The 21,589-nt window shown below is 38.2% G+C and overlaps 1 protein-coding gene across 1 annotated transcript in view; it reads right to left on the bottom strand.

Annotated features, from left to right (window-relative positions):
- Nucleotides 1-21,589, bottom strand: part of SYNRG (synergin gamma) — a 74,295-nt gene that overhangs the window by 10,194 nt on the left and 42,512 nt on the right. The window contains exons 16-20 of the mRNA XM_054574831.1: nucleotides 13,504-14,097; nucleotides 12,242-12,405; nucleotides 11,400-11,453; nucleotides 10,795-10,891; nucleotides 8,598-8,746 (exon numbers count right to left, since the gene is read on the bottom strand). Coding sequence (XP_054430806.1) covers nucleotides 8,598-8,746; nucleotides 10,795-10,891; nucleotides 11,400-11,453; nucleotides 12,242-12,405; nucleotides 13,504-14,097 — 1,058 coding nt within the window. The remainder of the gene's footprint in view (nucleotides 1-8,597; nucleotides 8,747-10,794; nucleotides 10,892-11,399; nucleotides 11,454-12,241; nucleotides 12,406-13,503; nucleotides 14,098-21,589) is intronic.

Genomic DNA, 21,589 nt, shown 5'->3' with positions numbered 1-21,589 from the left:
TCAGAGTCCCTGCAGTGTGCAGTTTTCTTCCATCTGAAGGGACCTACAAGATGTTGGTTTGTGTCATTAATATTTATGCATCTATTTTTAGAGCAGTAGCTTCTTCCCAACAATTCATACCTTATACTTCCCCTGTAGAACATATACTATTCTCCACGCAGTGGGCAACTCGGATAAGTTTTATAGACCAAGGACCTACCAGCTATCAAGAGGAAATGACATGGTATAGTTAAGAAAAATATCTGAGCAGAGAATGACTACTTTGCTGTTAGAGCTAACCTGGTGAAGAAAGCAGTCACAGGAAATCAAGGGTAGAGAAATGAATACTCAGTGGTGCTTGTGTACAACCTGCAGTGCATTCCTGTGTTGTCTAGCTGCAGACTAATTAATGTCTATGAGCTACCTGGTGTCTAAAGACATGTCAGGTAAACTCACTCTCTAGACATGGATGCCAAAAATTGATGTTCCTAATGGGAGTGTGGAGGAGAGGGCACAAATGCCTGGCCACTCATCTCATTTTCCTGACCTTTTGTCACACTGGGGGATTTAGAACCACTCTATGTTAACAGGGCAACACTTCCCAGGTTAGATGGGTGTCCAAGCCCTACGGGCTTTCTTTGAAATCACAAAATCAAATTTTATGACTTCTTTAAAAAGGTCTGAACAAAATTAATTATTGGTGTAAAAAAATCACAACGGGGATTATCTCTGAGTGGAGTCATGACAAAGGAGGAGCAGGAAGAAACTTTCTGGAACGATGAAATATTCCCTATCTTCACAGGGGCATGGGTTATATTGGGTCAGTGTTTGTCAAAACTTATTGAATGGTATAGCTAAGGTTTTTGCATTTTACTATATGTATTTTTTTAACAAAGAAAGAAGGAAAGAAGGAGAAAAGAGAAGGAAAGAAAGAAAAATGAAGAAAGGCAGGCGGGAAAGGCAGGCCTGGAGGGGCCGCCAGAGTCTAGAAGGCAAAACTTTCTCATGAGCAGCTGTGCATCATGGGAGCTTAGAAGTTTGGGAGGATGTTCAAGGACAAAACTGGCTGTCACCTCACCGTGAGAGCAGCTACCTTGAGAAATAAACACATGACAGCAACCCAGGCCGGGACTCTTGCTCGTTACCCTTTGTCCCAAACTGAAAAGGACTCATCCATGCTAAGCTTGGTTAATGTGGTTGGTCTTTGTGATGCTATTTCTTCAAAGAGCTCATGGCAAACAGGAATGTTTCGCAATCACAGCCATCTTTTTCTAACAGCACCAAAGAGAAGAATGGGGCAGTGGATCCGAAGGTTTGTACAGAAATCTAGTTTTCAAAGTGTTAATTACAATGAGAAATGGATTGCCACCAAAACAAAGAACCTTAAAATCTAAATGGAGGAAAATCAAAATGGTGGAGGAGTGAGTGGAATCCCAGGACCATTCTGGAATTACAACTAAATTGTGGAGAAATCACCTGGATCAAACAACTAAAGAACAGCGAGAGAGGAGTCTTATAACCTCGGACAGAAAGAAGAATCAGCTTTAGCACAACCTAACTGGTAAGGAGTGCAGTAGAGACTCGAGAAGGCAGGCAGGGCACCCATGGGCAGCAGCACCTGAAGGATATTGAAAAGGCCAGTTGGATCCCCCTGAGATGAGCAGGGTCTACACCATAAGTGGGGATCTCCAGCCTACAACACCAGAGCCCAAAAAGTACACAGATAACATCCATCTGCAAAAAGCGGCAGGGTTGCTCTTTGCTAGAGACAGGCGGCGGGAGACACAAAGAGCCTTTTAAAGGGCCAATGCATAAATTTTCATTTGCAGCCACTTACCTTGGTCTCCGGCAAAGGCGGGGATAGAGTGGTCTAGAGATGGCTGAGGAGATACTGGGGAAGGAGGCTTTGGGGAGAGAATAGAGAGAGTAGTCAGCCAGATCCTGGTGCTGATTCATTCCCAGTATGGCGGCAGCCATCTGGCTCAGGCAGACCACTCCCCTGAGCAGCAACAACATAAGAGGACACAATAACCCAGGAGGGACTCTGCCCCGCCCTGTGGTGTCTAAGCTGGCCTGCTGAGTGCAGAATGACTAGATTAATAGCTGAAGGAGACAGCCACAGACAGTACATTTCTGGAAATCGCAGACTGCCTAAAGCCAGACAGGGTCACATCTGACGTCGCCAGAGGCAGATCTAGAAAGAAAAAACAGGGGTCTCTCCTACCACAGAAGTTCATACCACGAAGTCAGGAAATCAAGACAGATCTATTTAAGAAGCAGAAACAAAAAAGAAGAGTCTCACAAATAATGGGAAGACAAAGAAACACCCCCCAGCTGAAGGGAAAAGAGGAATCCCCAGAAAGAGAACTAAATGAAATAGAGGCAAGTAAACTATCAGATATTGAGTTCAGAACAACAGTTCTAAGGAAGCTCAATGACTCACTGAGCTCAGAGAGAATTACAAAAAACTACAGGGAAACTATGGAGAACTTACTGCAAACTATACCAGCATGAAAAAGGACATAGAAACTATCAATGAGAGGCAAGAGAAAATGAAGAATACAATTTCTGAATTGAAGAACACAGTAGAAAGAATCAAAAGCAGGCTACATGAAGCCTGCTGATTCGATCTGCTAGGAGAAAAAAGCTCCCAGAAAGAGCAAGAAAATGAAAAAAGACTCAAAAAGAATGAAGAGGCATTTAGGAAAATGCAGGACAACCTGAAACATAGTATTATCTGTATAATAGGGATACCAGAAGGAGGAGAAGAGAAGAAAGGAATAGAGAACCTGTTTGAAAAAGTAGTGATGGAAAACTTCCCTAAATGGAGGAGAGAAAAAGTCACACACGTCCAGGAAGCACAGAGGGTCCCATTCAAGAGGAACCCAAGGAGGCCCACTCCAAGACACATCATCATTAATATGTCAAATATCAAAGACAAAGAGAGAATCCTAAAGGAAGCAAAGGAGAAACAGGTAGTAACATATAAGGGAGCCCCAGTATGGCTAGTAGCTGACTTCTTAACAGAAACACTACTTCTCAACAGAAACACTACAAGCCAGAAGGGAATGGCAAGAAATATTCCAAGTCGTAAAAAGCAAAGGACTACAACCAAGACTGCTCTACCCAGCGAGGCTCTCAATTAAAATAGAAGGTGAAATGAGGGGTTTCCCTGACAAAAGAAGGCTAAAAGAATACACCTCCACCAAATCAGCATTGCAAGATTTGCTAAAGGGACTGCTTTAAGAAAATGAAGAAAAAGAGTTCATGAATACCCAGTTCCTTTCACAGTCACTAATACTTGATATTACCAGTATTTTTCATACTTATTAGTCTGATTGTGACAATGATGTGTTATTTTGTTACTTTATTATTTGTTGAAACTAAACCTGTTTCTGTATATTTCTTACCTATTTCTATCATTTTTAAAAAGCTTTAAATGACTTTTTGGTATTCTTTACCTATTTTTTGACTGTTTGTACAATTTTTTCCCTAAAAATACTCCAACTATTAATCCTTTTTTAGATGTGTTGCAAGTAGTTTCCTATTCTATTACTTGCCCTTTAACATTTTTTATATGTATATTACTGTATAGTCTTAAATGTTTAATAGAGTCATATTGTCAATATTTCACTTTATACTATTGGGTTTGAATATTTTACTTCAGGGTAAGAACTATATTATTTTGCATTTTATCCTAAAACTCCTTAGATTTTACATATTGATTTTTAACTCACCTGAATAGTTTCTGTATAATGTGTGAAATAGGGCTCTATATTTGTTTTATTTCAAGTACAGTGGTCCATGAACCTTATTTGTTGAATAAGCCTTACTTTACCCATTGATTTGAAATATCAATTTAATCATACATTACATTGTTACACAGATATATATGTTTGTTTCTAGAATGCTCATTTTATTTCACTTATCTACTGGATTATTTCTGTGCTGGCATGTTGTTTTAATTGCTGAGACTTTATAATGAATTTAAATTTTTTAATATTTTATAATGGATTTTGACATTTAAGAAAATAAATGAAATCAATCTGCATTAGGAAGGAAGCGAGGGAGGGAGGAAGGAAAGAGAGAGAGAGAGAGAGAGAGAGTGAAAGAGAGAAAGGAGGAAAGAAAAAGAAAAAACTCCTACCTTTTGTGACAACATGGATGGAACTGGAGAATATTATGCTAAGTGAAATAAGCCAGTTGGTGAAAGACAAATACCATATGATCTCACCTATAAGTGGAATCTATTCAACAAAATAAAGTAACGAACAAAATAAACCACAGGCAAGGAAACATGGAGCAGACTGAAAGTGACCAGAGGGGATGGGGAAAGAGGACAATGGTGGAAAGAAGGGGAAGGGACTAGACCAAGAACATGTATTAGTGACCCACGGACATGGACAACAGAGTGAGAACTGACTGTGGGAGTGGAGGGTGGGGGTGGGATGGGTGGAGGAGGGCAAAGGGGGAAAAATTGAGACAACTGTAATAGAATAAACATGATTTAAAAATAAAAAATATCTACATGGAAAGTAAAAGGCCTTTAAGTTACTTCATAGTACTGGGATAGAAATAGGGGAAAAGAACTTGACTGTTTATTATCAAGTTGCTGCCAGACAGACACTTGGTGTGTCTCTCATTAACCTTGATGCTAAGTAACAACTCACTCTTCCCCAAAAGGCTTTTGCCCCATGTCTGGTTTTACCCGCCTAGCTTGCCGATTTTAAGGAGGCAACAGAGTGTAGTGGTTGAAAAAGCAGAGTTCTGACTTTCAGACTGAATCCAGGTCTCACCAATATCTCTGTGCCTCAGTTTCTTCATCTGTAAATGGGGTAGAATAAGAGTATCTACCCTCAAGACTTTTGTGAGTATTAAGTAAATTACATCTATATAAAGAGTGAAGAATAGGGTCTAGCACATGATAAGCACTCAGTAAAAGCTGGCCAATGGTCATGATATTCAGGCTTAATCTAGCTTGTGTTAGCCCAAGGTTAGGAAGGAGAACGTGGGTGAATTAGGAGACAGCCAGACACATACCGACCTCAAGATTCCTAATACTTCATCTTTGCTATCTTTTTGCTATAAAAACATGGAACAGGTGGGTTTTGAAATGAGACCTTGGCAAGACTGAGAAGAGAGGCTACAGAAGAGATGAACTACAGTTTTAATGATGCAAAGATAACACTCTGAACTCCATGATAAACAACTGGTAACACTTCTTCCTTTATCCCACAGCCTCGCAGGCACCCTCACATACATCACTAGCCAACCAACTTCCTTCACAGCTGGAGCTTAGAAATATTTTTTAAAAAACCAGGGTTCCATCACCCAAACACAACCCTATTACCATTTTGGCAAATTTCCTTCCAGCTCTGTACTGACAGTTCTGTGTTATTTCAAAGTTTGTACTTTTTTAAAGAATAGTTGCATAACATCCTGGTATGAAGGGCCATACAATTCACTTGACTAATCCTCTAGCTTTGGACTTCTAGGTTATTTCCAATTTTTCACTTTTAGAGAGAACAACTTGTGCATTTAACTTGCTTCTTTTTCAGAGTTTGTATTTAGAAATGTTGACTTGGGAAGTTTTCCAAGTGGAATTACCGAGTCAGCCACTCTGAATGGTGGTATGGCCTTTAACTCACTCCACTTTTGCTGGGTATTTATGCAGTGCCTGGCCCTGTGCCCAGATTGAGAACAAAAGATAAACAAAATGTGATCTTGGTCTTTGTCCTCAAGGAGTTCACAGGCAGGGGGGAAGCATATTGCCAAACATCTTTTCCACAGGGTGGTACCAATTTATATTTCCTAATAAAGTCCCTAAGGAATAGTCCACATTTTACCACTTCAACACTATTAGGATCTGAATAAACCAAACAAAAAACTATGATTATTTGCAAGTTAAAAATGAAATCTTGTTTTAATTTGTATGTTTACTATTAAATGTGCCTCCCCTTTTATGAATCACTTCATATTTTTGCTGATTTTACCGGGATGCTGGTGTATTTCTCATTGATTTGCGTGTTCTCTTTACAAACCAACTACATGAGTCCACCATCTGTGCGCACTGCCACACCTTTACCTAGTTTACCAGTCTATTTTTTCCACACTTAGAATGACTTTCACTAATTTGTAACTGGAGCTATGCCATTTGGCTTATATTCAGAGATTTCGTAAGAAACTACTCAGTGAAATCTGTTGCTTTATTTACTGAAAGGATATTTAAAGATAACATAGGTTATATTAGTTTCCTCTGTATAAGAGCCCACAAAAGACATTTCTGATATTAGTACCAGGGATAATTATGCTTCTGTGAGTAGTGGGTTTATTTTTATGTTATGAACACAGTGCATCATGGAAATCATTATGTTTCCTTTATATCAATTCAGGTCAACTGTACAGCTCACTACTAGCAAATTTAAGCACTTTTAAAGCACGTATTTTTGTACACTTATCTTCATTCCTAGCTGTATCTTCCTTACCTACTTTCATTTTCCCTATCCGTATATTTAAAAATTTTACTCCAGTTCCTAAAATTATGACATACAAAAATGCATACCTAGTTTGAAAAAATTGGACGATTCAAAAAAGTATAGAAAGTCCCATCAAACACTGTGTTGGCACACAAAGAAATAAGAGTACACAGTCTGGATTTTAAGGAGCCGATAAGCTAGTGGGCAAGAGGCAAGTAGACACACAACTGTCGCCAAGTGTGGCAAGTCCTGAGGCAGAAAGGAAGGTGCTATGGACACACACAGGAAGGGCCTCTAATTCAGACCGAAGGGGTCTTTGGAATGGTTTCTGGGGGAAAGGATGCAGAGGCCAGAGGGAAAAGCAGTGTAACAGAGAAGGAGAGACCTGGGCAGTCCAAAAGATGGAAAAGACCTTATATACTGAGCTACAGAGCTTAAACTTGACCCTGAGGGTCACAGAGAGTCCACTGCGGGATTTTAAATAGGACTTAAATGACACAATTAGATTTGAATTTCAGAAAGAAATATCTAATAGTGGTGTACAGAAGAGATTGATAAGAGATAAAAAAAAAAATTTAACCAGTAACTCTAGCTATGCAGTCAGAAGTGATAAAGGCCTGAATGATTTAATATATTAAAAAAAAAGAGCTCTCCATTTCTATATTTTCTATTGTTAATATGTAAGAATGCTATGAGTTTTTGCTAAACTCATTAAATTTAACCTCTTGAATTAAGATTTTTTAAAGTGTATCACCAAATAAATATAATTTATCTTTTCAAATATTTATATTTCATTCCTTATTGTATTGGTCAGGACAGTAATTTAAAAAAATAATTACCCAAACTGTATGATTTTAGGTTAGAAATTGAAAAATGGTGCAACAGAACAAAACAGAGATTTTGGAAATGCTTTAAACTCTTTAGTACTTAATATTACAAACCAGAAGCAACATAACAATGTGGAGAGGATTTGCTGTTTAAGATACGCTGTTGAGATGGCCAGGAATCCACCTGACTATCAGTACAGCGCAATAAGAACTGCTGACTACCACACTGCCTTCAGAGAGGTCACACGGTTAGATGTAAGAGAAAAGAAAACAGAACAGCATATTTATTCCAGCTGTGAAAGAAAGATAAATTTTGGACTATTGTGAAATAAAGGACATTACAAGAGAAAAACTGAATAGGTATGACTATATAAGAAATAATATAATTTTACCTATTAAATGTAAAAGAGGGGAACAGAAGGGAAAAAATACTGATAGAACCTTACTAACATGTGTGTATGTATGTGTGTATACAAATCTATTACGAATATGAAGTATGTCTGGTCAACCATATTCCACTGAATAAATGGTGAAAAGAAACAGATGACCGGTTCACACATAAAGGAAATGAAAACAGTAAATTATCACTTGGAACACTGGATAGCCTCTTGGGAAATGAAAGAAATGTAAAAAACACCTTTAGGGAATCACACACGTGTTAAATTAAGAGACTGACAAAGAAAATAGAGCACAATGTAAAGAGAGGAGGAGCTATACACTGCTGGCAGCACTGTCAGTTAGCCCAGGCTCTTTGGAAAGCCATGTAGTAAATGCAACAGCAGCTACATATGCACGCAGGCACGTCCATGTGCAATCACAGTCTGACCTCCTAAGTCCTCTTGGAAGAGCTATATCCCCAAAAGGGAAGTATAGTCATCTGTTTAAAGATATTCAGAGAACTATTCATAACAGGAAACATGACAATAATCCAAGAACCTGAAAAAGTAAAAAGGCCAAAAGAACCGTAGGATAGCAGTAGGATGTATCATACAGGTTTTTTGTAAGGCCACAGGTACATGAACATACGTAACTACAAGTGCAAAGAAAAGAACTCAAACCAATGCTTGCAAAACATGCATACATATATGTTGATTAAGACGGATGTAGTTAAGAGTGAATGTTTTCCTGGGAACTATCCAGAAGCTAACCTGATACTCTTCAACTAATTGCACAAATGTTCTCTCCTTCCTTTAACACAATATGATGCAGTAGGCACCTTCATCCTCCAATAAGTGCCATAACAGGAACATTCACTCTGATTCATAACTTAGGTTTCTGAAAAGGAGAGCAACTGCTGAATTGCTAATAGGCTTACCGTGAGTGTGGCAAGTGACATGAAGCCGATTAGGTTATTCCATACTTTATCGATGTCCTTAAGCAACTGCTGCAGCTTCTCACTGCACACTGCAGTGGCTTTGATCCCCAACTCCACACGTTTGGTCACCCTGTACACTTCAACCACACCTGATAGAGTGACAGAGTAGAAAGTTAGCTGTTGGAAGTGTAGAGAAAGAGACGAGCAGACAAGGCAGCATTACTGCTTGTTGATTCCTTAGTGGGAAAGAAAGACTGTATCTGGACAGAGGTGAATGTCCTTTTCCTTGGGACCAACCACCTCTCAATGCTTCACTATAACTCAATGGTAAGAGCATACACTCTAGAGCCACATGGCTTGGGTTCTAATCCCTGCTCTGTTACTTATTAGCTGTATAACCTTGGGCAAATCACATAACCTCTTTGTGCCTCAATTTCCTCATCTGTAAAACTGAGTTAATAATAGTACAAAGGATGGTTAAGGGGATTAAATGTGTTAACACCGTAAAAGGCTTAGAACAGTATTTGTCAAACAGTAGGCATTATGCAAGTCTTAGCCATTTTCTCTCTCTTTTTAATGAGTCCATCTGTTTAAATTTGGGAAATATCATTAAACTTGCTTAAAATGGGAATATTAAAAGTTTAAAAGAATCTGGATGTCAATATCATCACAAAATAATTAAGAAATATCTCACTCCTACAAATGCCCAATGATTTACACTCTGTGGTTTCATGCATCTTTTATACACTCAACAGGACCCAGAACAATTCTTTTCCTGTGGTTTCTGAATGGTGGCGGAACTCTGCAAGCAAGGATGATAGGTGGCAAGGGTCCCTGCACTCTAAGGACAGCCACCAGGTAAATCCCCAGCCCTCTCCCCAGCCTCTCTAAGAGAGGACTGGAGAACTCCAGGGGGTCTTCGCAGAGGAACATCATCGGCCCTGTGTATGCACTATGGCTTTTCCACTTCCTTTCCCAGGGAAAGGGCAGGAATTGTTGCCCAACCTACACCAAATGAAGGGGCTTCTCCGACAATCATTCAGATACAAGGAGACCTCCTAGAGTGAAAGGCGGGCAGCCCATTACCTGGTAAACACCTGTGTATGCAGTCACACTGCGCCAGCCCAGGTAGGAAAGAGGAGCTACAGTGAGGTGGAAGGAGCAAGGGAGAGACCACATCCCTTCACTCTCCACTCACTCAACAGACAGTTTTCAGTGACTGCTATATGCCAGGCATTAATCTAGTTGCTGGAGACACAACAGTGAACAAAACAGGCCAAAATCCCTCCCCTCTTAGAGGTTCATTCTAGTATAAACAAGAACAATAAGTAAAATACAGGGTCCAGCACAAATGGCACTTTTTTTATTACAAAATCTCTTATTACAAAATCATAAGCATGTAATTCTGTAACATAACAATATCACACTCAAGCCCACCATATGACATTTTAGGTGAAACGTTCAAATTAAAACTAGAAATTATTACACCTGTATTATTACCCTACCAGCCACACTCAAGCAGGCGTCACTTCTGCCGGACTCTGTGTGTAAGGTATTAAAGGTGACAGGCTAGAGAGAGAATCGAGCAGGGAAAAGGACTGAAGTGCCAGGGTGTGGAAAGGAGATACAGTTTGGTGAGGGGGGTGGGTAAGGAAGACCTCACTTAGAATGTGACATTTGAGTAAAGATCTGAAAAAGATTAAGGTCCGGTACCTGTGGCTCCAGTCACAGGCCACACCTGAGCTGGAGGTGAGGACAACAGAGACTGCAGTTTCCAGTTGGATCGGGATGTTTAATAGCTGAAGGTGGCCAGGAAGTTAAGGGATCTGTGATGTTATTATGGGGTAAGGAGGACGAACTGACAGAGCACGGTAAGGGACCGACTGGAGAGCCAGCGTTTTCATTTTAATGCCTCACCTAGTTCAGACTTCGATAAACCAGTAACGCAAAAGTAATTTTATATTGTTGCTATTACGTTTTAACTAGGACTGGGAAACTTTGCCATAGAGACCTTAAGTCAAGTAGTCAAATAATTGTTTTTGCCTATGACTTAAGTGTCTTATTTAAAAATGCAGGTGCTACTTAATAAAGTCATATGAAACTTGAAAGACCTAGATTAAACTACTTAACATAATGGAAAACTGAAAATATTTCAAAGTGTTGTGATTTTGAATAAGTAAAATATAAAAGAACATACCTAATAAATATTCCATGCCTTGAGCTGACTGAATAACTTCTGTGCATACAGAGCTACTACTGATTCCATTTAAGGTATCATTTGCTTTCTTAATGACCTACAAGAAATGAAAACACATCACCTGACATAATTAAGAAAAGACATTGCAAATCAATTTACTATTAGTAGAAAACCCAAAGGAAAAGCCAGGAGGTGTGAAGGAGCATGACTAACTGATGTATGCATATGACTATGCCGAAACAACTCTTAAAATTTAATTTTAACCTTGAAGAAACAACCCTCCATTTCTTTGGAAGAGAAAAGATAGAGGTTCTTTAGCTTAAGTATTATTTTAATTTAGGCAGAGTTAATGATATTCTTTTGCTATTTCTCAAACACACTGACAGATGAGGGCATAACTGATAAATGAGCCAGTGCCTGCTATTACAAGTATGAAAGAGGCCTCACTCAAGATGCAGGCCCTTCCATAGAGCTTCACTTTGCACAAGGCCGTTGAGGTAGAGCTCTCGTCAGTTCTGCTTGTCTACGCACGTGATCTAAGGGGAAGGCAAAATGACACGAGACAGCACCTACATAGAAGTGCTACACAAAAGTGACATACTCACTTCTAGGGCACTCCGCAGGCATCTCTGCCATTCATATGCATATCTCTCATTCTCCTGTGAATTTTATAAAAAGAACTGGGTTAAAAGGTCAAGTCTGGAATCCTCTGTTTGTGTCAATTCAGAGGGCACTAGAATATTTTCCTTTTTACTAAAATCACTGTAGTTCAAGCACAATTTATCTTAAGAACCCACTAATGACTATTTAAAATTACTAATAAATGTAACTTCCAAGCGCATGACTTGTAGATCTGAGGGAAATGTTTTGTATCAGCTTCCATCTGCAAATGTTGCTTCATTTGTCCTAGTGATAGCATAAATTTCTTCAAAGGTACTCATCACATAGGTGTCTAGTACAAGATCCCATATCAGACCACTGACTTTCCAGTTACAGTTCTGTGTGTGTGTGCATACATGCATGTGTATGACGATGGGTGGGGGAGAATGGTTAAGTGTTGGCTGTACAAGGAAGACAGCATGGGATGAAGAGATAGCAACTATAAACAGAAGACTCATAACATTTTCCCTTTCACCTCCATTTTTGATGTTTTAACATTCACTAAAATGATAAAGTCGAAGTGCTCAAAAAGAATTCCCTTAAACACATCTCCCCCTGGTGAAGTCCCATGAATAATTTAGGTGTTAAGGTCCCTAACTACCTTTAGTGGACGTCAAATCTGGGAAATATTTTTATCCAGGGCTAATGTCGCCATTCTCTCGCTTTAATTACATCTTCTATGTCTGGGTCCTTGCATGTCATATGTGAAAGCTGCAAGCATTTTTTCCTGGGGCCTCCGTGCTCAGCTGGTCTTTGACCTGGCCCTGTGGAAAACTACCCCACTCACCTCTACCTCCCCTGTCAGATCTTTGTACTTGTCACGGATGACAGGCAGAGCAGGCTTCTCACTCAGCGTATTGGAACGGTCTCTGAAAGGCTGCTCCAAAGCCGGAGAAGGAGAAGAACGGCTTATTTCTTTATCACCAAGGCTCAAACTTCTCTTGTGTGATCCTGGGAGAAGTGGATGACATAGTTAAAGGTTTGGATTACTCAGTTTAGTTCAAGGAGAGGCTCTTGCTAATGTAGCCCTCTTCTGTAGATGATGTCACAAGGCATTCAGAAACACCATCCTCATTCGTTACGTCTGACAAACGATGTGTCGAATCCTTCCCATTGAACTCTCTTGCTTGGTTTCCTGCCTTTAATTTTCTCTACTACTCTTCTCTGATCTATCATAATTCCTGCATAATTCTAGTTGTAGAATCACTGCAGTTGGGAGGACTAATGTGTCTTTCTAAATATCAGTGAGTCAGAGCTGTGTTGCTTTTTCAGTCTTATTTATGGATTTGCACCAATCTCCTACATACTTTCTCAATCTAATGGAAATCAATGATCCCCCTCTGTCAAGATGGGCTTAGAGCAGAAGGGGCAAACGCCACTGCTTTCAGAGAGCAGGCAAGGAAAGGGATAGGAAGTGCAGGGGACTGTGACACTGGGGAGAGTGCACCCCACTGATTAGAGGGGGCGTTGCTATTCAGCTCCAGCTGATTGTCAAGAGGTGGGAATGCAGGCTTAGTATTACCAGATACTACTTTTTAAGAAAAGCCAGAAATCCAGACTGTGAAATCCATGATTTTTATGTATGGTAACTGCTTCACACATTAAAAAACCTTTTTTGTGGGTCAATAAAATAAGTCCACAGGCTGGATTCAGATCTACGGCTAACACACTGCAGCCCCTGGATTAGAAGATACAGTCTGTAGCCAGGGAACAAGAGCAGATCCACAAGTGGATCAAATCCATTTCTCTGGTACTTTTAACCCAGCCCACCTCTAACCAAACAAGCTAAAGAACAACAGACTGTGTGCTTAGCCCAAAGAGTAGACATCTGGGGAATACTGGTTTGACTTCAGTTCAGTCTCAGGAGAACCTTTTCTTGTTTTTGTTTGTTTGTTTTTTTTAATAGCTCTCTGTAACAGATGGATTTCAAACACTGGAAAATCTATTTCCTGCTAAACCAGGGACCAACTTTTTATCCTAAGAAAGAATATCTAACACCTCAGTGGAAAAAAACCATGACAGTAAAAATCTATGCTGAGAGCTACTCACCCTGAACAGAAAGGTCAAAGGTTGCCAGCTCACTTTTGATCATTTCTTCACTGGATTTCATTTTGCTCTGTGAATTGGCCACTAAGAAGTCAAATTTGCTGATTTTGGGCTTTTCACTTTGAAACTCTCCAAAGTCATCTGAACATTCTTTGGAAGTGTCATGAGAAGTGCCGCTGGATGCTGGGCTTGGACACGCAGCCTCTTGGCTCCATTCAGCAGAAGGCAGGTCCTGTCTTGAGAGATCTTTATAGTCCTTGCTTTCACATTCCTTCTGCTCACTGCTCTGAGGAACCACATTTTTGAAATTGGCAAAAGCTGGGAAAGCAGTCTCTGGAAGAGCATCTTCACTTGTGAAGGTCGTACCTTTGGACAAAGATGTCATGGTGATGTTTTCAGAACTGCCAAACGAAGTCTCTTTCTTCTGAAGAACTGAGGCAGCTGAGGAGGATCTGCTTCCTGCTGAGAGGACAAATGGAGAGAGTTTTCTGCCCTGAGATGCATCATCCCTGTCTGACCAGTCATAGCTTGTAAGTGTGCTCACTGCAAAATTGCTACTGTAGGTTCCAAAAGCAGCATATTTTAAGTCCTCTATATCTGAAAGGGAAATAAGACCCCACAATTAGAGGCAAACTCACGATTTAGGCAGAATGCCTTAAATTCTGCAGAAGCAAAATGTCTAGCATCTTTGATTAGTTTTATGTTATGTTAGAGTTAACTAAATTTAGAACTTGTGCTAAAATTAAAGGAGTTGAGCTGTAAAATCTGATCTTTAAAAACCCACATTAGCCTTGACTTGTCATTTATATTTAGTTACAAAGAGTCATTTTCTTTGGATATAAAAACTAGTGGAAAAAAGTTCATCTACCAATGTATATACTTTTTGACATGAGAATAGGGTCACTTAATAAAGTGTTCACTTATAAACTTTAAAAGGTATTTACAATACTCCCTGGCTGAAATGTGTCTCTTTTGCCTTGCCTTTGCTGGAAAATGCTCCTTTAAAACTTGGATATATGAAATGTACACAATAAGCTAATTAAAAATTAACACTTTCTCAAAACTAAAGTGAAAATAATGTTACCTAACTTTAAATCAGTTATTGAGTTTCTCTCTCAAGCCAGGCCAAATATGAGATTTTAATTAAGCAGTTACTTACCTAGTTGTTTCTTTGGTCAATATGGCCATCATATTGCTGTGATGGAGTATGAGGAAAGAGAAATTAATCTAACCTATGTTAACCTCTAAAAGATAGAATCAAAGGTCTGGGTCCTGTTGGGCTCTTGTTTCTCCTTCAACTATGTGTCAGCCCCTCGTTTCAAAAAGAAAGAAAGAAGACAAAGAGAAAAGAAAGAAATGCTGGGGCAAAAGACTCATTTTACATTCTTAATACATGTTTAAATAATTTAAGAGGTAGCATAAAACAGCAGAAAGAATGTAAGTTTTTGATTCAGACAGACCTGGATTCAGAGCCCAGCCCTGCCACTTGTATGACACTAGGCAAGCTATTTAACACTTTAACCTTTGTTTGTTATCTGTAAGATGAAAAGCCCACGTACTTGGAAGGTCTGTGTTGTGACAATAAACGATAATGTCTGTGAAGGACCCAGGGCCTGGTAAGTAATACATACCAGCTGTATTTGTAGAGCACAGTGGCCATTAGCCTCAATTTGACATTTAGGTGCTACTTTAGGGCTTCAAATGAAATAATTTCAAGGTAAAAATGAAATGTCAACTCATCATTTTAGTGGTCTTACTAGGAAGACTTTCTTGTCCATGTTAAAAAATCAAAACCAGCATGTGGAGAAGCCACCTTTCCAGCAGCACTGTCCATTCAGTCATGCTAGCACACGTCTAGTTTCATTTTAGTCACTGTTGTATACAAGGGAAGAAGGCCACATGCAGGACTCCCTCTTGGACAACGAGACACAGTTTACCAAGAAAATGCTCAAAAGTTTGGTGATCCAGATTTTCATAATTAAGTCAATAGGTGAACCCACACTGGGTCATTTTACACAGCAATATTGCACAGTTGTGAGAGTTAAGGGACTCCTGGCATTTCCACAGCTCTTCTAACAGTGTAGCATACATCTGTCTCTCTTTTTAAACCCTATTAAGAAAAGGGTACTACGTTAATAATAAAATATGGAACACCCCCGATGTACAAAAAGGCCAACCAGTGAAAAGCAAGTAACTTTCAAAAAACAGGATATTTTAAAATTCTGTAGTACAAATGGTGCCCTTCAAATCTGGTTTATTAAACAGGAGGAAAAAAGATTCAGGTGAAAAATGTATAATTTCAAATGAATGGAAAATACTTTAAGCAAAACTCTTTCTTAGTCTCTGGCTGTAGCGTTTTGTTTTCCCTACTACTTAAAAGGGATAAGCAAGTACCCTGATTCAGATAAGGTGAAATTCAATTAATAGGCAGTTGCAGTTAAACACAAGACCAGTCTCCCAGGGCTATATTTAGAAGAATGTTTCACAAAACACATATTTTTATTATTAAACCCTACCAGAAAGCTCTCTGGGGAAGTTATATTATGAACTGCTCCCAGAATCTCATCTATTAAGAAGAGTAGCAATTTTTCTAAAGACCAAAATAAATTTAATGAAAAGTTAAGGCTAGTTTAAACATCAAAAACAGATGGTGATTGCAAAAAAAAAAGATCCTTCTGCTCAATTATGCAATAAGAAAAAAATAGAAATGACTGTAGTATAATCGATTAAAAGGTATTAACAGAAATAAAGGATTACCTTAGCTGAAGAAGTATTTTTATAATACTACTGGTCTTTAACAAATCTTATATTTTATACTTTAAAAAAAAAATAATGGAAAGTAAATATATAGGATATACTAAAATCAAGCCTTGAAGTTGATTTTTAAATTTTACTTCACTTACTTATTGGCCACTATAGCGTGGAAAAAAAAAAAAAAATTTACTGGAGTGCAATTCATTTGAACACATAAGGGAGTATTAAAACTGATATTATTATTGGGTTGGCCAAAAAGTTTGTTTAGCTTTTTCCTGTAAATGGCTCTAATAGTGCTTAGTTGTCTTTTAACTTCACTTGAAACAATTTTGTTAGAATGTATTGTGACAGCTGTCATATCAGTGTGCATTAAAAAAAAACTTATCAAAATTAGTGAATTTTTGTGCAGCCATTTTAATATTGAAGATGGAAGAAGACACAACATTTTTGGCATATTATGCTTTTTTACTTCAAGAAAGGTAAAAGGGCAACTGAAACACAAAAAAAGATTTGTGCAGAACATGGAGAGGGTGCTGTGACTGACTGAACATGTGAAAAGTGGTTTGTGGAGTGTTTTGGTACTACTGACATTCTGGCCAAATAATTCTTTGCTCTGGGGCTGTTTTATGCATTGGAAGGTATTAGTAGCACCCCTGGCCTCTGCCCACTAGAAGCCAATAGCAGAAGATAGCCAACATACTCAAAATATCCAAATGAATAGCTATTGATGAAAATGAAAAAAAAATGTGCCTTTTATTTCATGGAAAAAACCATAAGGACTTTTGGCCAACCTAATACATAGGAATATGAAAACGCTTGTATGTATTCCTAAACCTTAGTATTTATAAATATAAAAACAGAGTAGTATTTCCCAACCTGGTGAATATTCGTAAGCTGTATTCTAAGAAAATGAGATAAATCAGTTCACTGAGGGTAGGTTAAACCAAGAAAATTCCTATTTCCCATGTTAACAGTTCTATATTTTCTAGGCAGTCAAATTATATCTATCTGTATGATGGTCTTAAAAATATTAAAGATTCTGTAAGACCTACAACATAAGTGATGGAAGCCCTATCTGGAAAAATAATATAAAATAACCCACAGTTTATTTTGTAATCACTGAAGATGCTTCAGATGGGTTTTCAGTTTGATAGCTGAATTCTGAGAATTGCAAGAGAAAAAGGAAACAGAACGGAAGTAATAAAATGAACAGAGAATCACTACTGTATTTCCAATTCTACAGGAGAACTCTGAGGCTGTGCTAGGTTGAACTGCAATTGCACAGATAATAGCCCAAAATATGTGCTTTAATACATGTGTTTGTTTGCTACCAGGAATGTCCTATTACAAAGGCCAAAGGAATAAACTATACAATCTGCTTTTCATCCTGTATCTCAAATCACAACGTGGATTTCTTACTTATGCTAGTAAGTAATCCTATCAGTCTGTTCCATAACCTCCATTAAAATCCCTTCTGAACCGATGTTGTACATGAAAACAAGGCATTTCTTGGAACAAAGAATGTGAACTGCCACTACAGGACACAGAAGGCTATGCCAATTCCCATGGACATTTTCTAAAGCTGTAAAGCATATGCCCAGGTGATGAAGAGTTACAGGCTTTTGAGAAAGGGATTTGGAAAAGAAGAAAGGAGATACACGTGCAAATTCCACTATTCCCTAATTATTTTATATAAGAGTAAAAATGGTCAATGGACCCAGGGTCTTTGAAAAAATTAAGTATCTTTTAATTTCCAATGCTGATTTAATCCAAATTTCATTACCAAAGCAAACCGTGAAATATTTATACACTTCAACTTCTTTCTACCCTGGCCCTATTCTACCCTCTGAGATTAGTCATATTCATATTCTCTATTAATTATAAAACCTGGTCTGTGTCCTATAAGTCTCTAACACCCACATAGGTGGTGTTGAGGAAAACAGGAAAATGCTGTTGTATAATCGCTTTCCAGTGTTTTCTAATTGGAACAGAAACCTCCCATTCTTCTTTTGTACTGACTCATATATATCTATGCCATGCTATCCCCACTATCTGTAAGCATCTTCAGTTTTCCATGTCAGTGCTTTAAATTCAATAAAGAAAAGTGGTAATCCTGTGGATATGTTAAGTCAGAAGGCCAAAAAATGATGTCAGGACATACAGTGAGACTGCTCATGGTCATCATTAAAAATCTCATCAAAAAGCCCTGGCCAGTGTGGTCCAGTTGGTTGGAGTGTCTCCCGTAACCAAAAGGTTGCGGGTTTGATTCCCAGTCAGGGCACATACTTGGGTTGTGGGTTCAATTCCTGGTCTGGGTGCATACGGGAGGCAACGAATCAATGTTTCTCTCACATCAATGTTTCCCTCTCTCCTTTTCTCTCTCTTTAAAAGCAATGAAAATAAGTAAGTAAGTAAGTAAATAAATAAATAGAATGTCATTCAGTGAAGATTTAAAAATTTTTTAAAAAATCATAAAAAAAAACCACCCCACCACTAAATGAACACAGAAGATGGCAATTACAATTGGGGCCCTTTGGCCCTGGAAAGGGAAAAGGGGGCACCCAGGAGACCCTCCCATGCATATGACCCCATTGTACTCTCAAAGCTATTACGCCAGCATTTTCCAAAACAACTTATCAAAAGTATCCAGCTGATGGAAAAGCTAGAAGCAGCTCTTTAAAAATAATGTAATTTGCCTTGGCCAGTGTGGCTCAGTTGGTTGAGGCATTGTCCCGTAACTGGAAGATTGCGGGTTTGATTCCCAGTCAGGGCTTACGCAATCCCTGATCTTGGAGTACTTGGGAGGCAACCAATCAACATTTCTCTCTTTGCATCTATGTTTCTCTCTCTCCCATTGATGTTTCTCTTTCTCCCTTCCTCTCCCTCTAAAAAGCAATGAAAAAATGCCCTTGGTTGAGGATAAAAGAAATTAAAAATAAAATAATTTGATTCTTTGAGTTATTTTAGAATTTAGCCCAATTTCTTTGATATTGCCAGTGTCTTTTACATGTGCATTTGCTACATTTAAAAATCAGCAGGAATTTTAATGTGAACAATAGAGTGATTATAGAATATAAATACTGTACATCTGTATAATTTCTCAGGCACTGATGTACGAAGTCAAGCACTAACCATATCTTCCTTAACTTGGTATTCGGTAAACAAAAGAGTATTTTTTATTTGTTTAAACCTATACCATATAGTTAGGTTTTCATTGCAAGTTTATATTCCTACATTATTAAAACTTCCTCCCTAGAAGTAAATGTTACTCTGGAAACATTAATTGTTCAATTTGTGAATGTGACTGTTTTATACACAGCTATATTCAGTCATTTTCTGCAGCCTACTCTGGTAACTGCAGAAAGTAGCTAAACAGTCCCAGATAGACTAATCTAGCACTAGATAATTCCACTGACAAAGGACTGTCTTAGCCAAAGCCACCATAAGACTGGTCTTATATATGGTGCCAGAAAATCCTTAATAAAAGGCACCTCGTATTGTAACTCTAGATGGAGACTACGCTGAAATCTCTTCTGGCCAAATCAGTTAGTACACAAGGTTTCCCAAGTATTATTCAACTTTCTAAACCATTATGCTCTGGAATACAACATTTTTTAAGTGGCAGAACCAGCTTTTCTTAGAGTTAATCTAAACCCAAATATGCAGCTTTTTTCTTTCTCAAATGGCGTATTTCAGATAGCATAAGTGATCTCTCAGGAATGCCATTAAAAATCCTCATCTTCAAAGGTTTAATTTTCTTTCTGTCTCAAATTTTAAAAAAGAACAAAGACCTAAAGCCTTATATTATAAGAAAAAAAATTTTAAACCACAGAAACAACCCCTTTTTCCCAAGGTTTTTATTGGTCTTGGGTTACTGGTGTGAAAACAATAATATCCCCAAGATATTTTGCTATTATTATACTCCAAAATGGAAAAAAAATTTTTTCCCCAAATTTGGCCTAATTTTGTTAATTTTTGTGGGTCTTCCTAGAATTCTTTTCTTAAAAAACAGAAGTGTTTCAAATCTACTCCTTCTGAGAACTTGCTTTATGGACTCAGTAAAAAACGACTGAGAGCGGCCCCACAGCACACTTTGAAGCTGGAAAGGTAATGGGCCCTGCATTAGAGGTGGAGTGCCCGATTCCAAGCTCAAACCAAATTCGGTCCTAGAGACTTCCTGGTGTTAACCCTGAACACTTCCCATTACAGAGATTATCGATTTAAATTCAGCTTCCATTTACTGTGCTCAGAAGTCCATCTTAATACCATTTGATGATTTATTTTGAATTAAATGTATAGACATCTAATTATTAGCAGATGTGTCCCTCTTTTCAGCTCTTAGGTCTGTCCCCTCACATTCCCTTTCTCCTCACTATGGGACTCCTACTGGAGACAGGTTCTGTGATCTTTACTAACCAATAAAATCTCAGTTTCTTCATTAAAAAAAAAGGAGTAAATTTTATAATATGTAAAATAGTGTACAGTTTTCACTTTTAAAAAGTTTAAAGTTATATTTTAATCCAGTGCCATGTAAAAACCTTTATCAATGGAATTATAAGGGGAAAGGCTAAAATGCACTAGTACTTTTCTTAGGAGAAAGATGTTTGAGGAAACAAAACAAGCAAAAGGGGAAAGAAACCCTCTAATCACAGGAGATGCTACTGCTTTAAACTTGATATGGACCAAGGATTATTTTGCTCTAACCCTGAAAAAGTAAAAATTACACACATCCCCACACTTTCAAAATATGCCAAAGAATTATTTATTAACATAGGACTTACAGATCACAAAAGAGTTATACAGAAAAGCTGGAAAAGAAGTCATCAGAATAAGCATGCAGATCATCAGTATTTGCAGTGGAATATACCAAAGCAAGTTTGAAAAGGCACATTCACACAGAATATGTCTAACTTGAAAAAAAAAAAAAAAGACATCAGAAAAGCAGGCAAAAAAAAAAAAAGGGCGCTGATTAAAATACAAAGGTTTTCAATGTCAAAGAAGAGCTACTTTACAGGTAGGTAGGTAGGAAGCTACAGAAGTCTTGCTAACCCTTTGAGTGTCACAAATGAAGGCAAGCTCTTGCTGCCAACAAAACCGGATGATCTTAATGACTGCACAGGAAGATGCTTCAGTGCCAGAGAGATTAAATTTAGTAGGGCGACAAAAGCAGTCTAGTTGAAATTATATGCAGCAAGGGCTCAAAGGGTTAAATGTAATACTATGCAGAGAAATCAGGCAATGTTACTAGCAATATCTACCTTCCATACAAAGAATTATAGCAAGAGTTAAAAGAGACAGTATCCCCTTCAGAGTTAAGTTAGGGTTTCTAAGTAGG

Source organism: Pteronotus mesoamericanus, unplaced genomic scaffold, assembly GCF_021234165.1.
Source record: "Pteronotus mesoamericanus isolate MK-2021 breed Mesoamerican mustached bat unplaced genomic scaffold, CSHL_Meso_final contig_269, whole genome shotgun sequence".
Lineage (NCBI taxonomy): Eukaryota > Metazoa > Chordata > Mammalia > Chiroptera > Mormoopidae > Pteronotus > Pteronotus mesoamericanus.
Note: the sequence above shows the minus strand (reverse complement) of the source record. Positions and strands in the feature narration are given on the sequence as shown.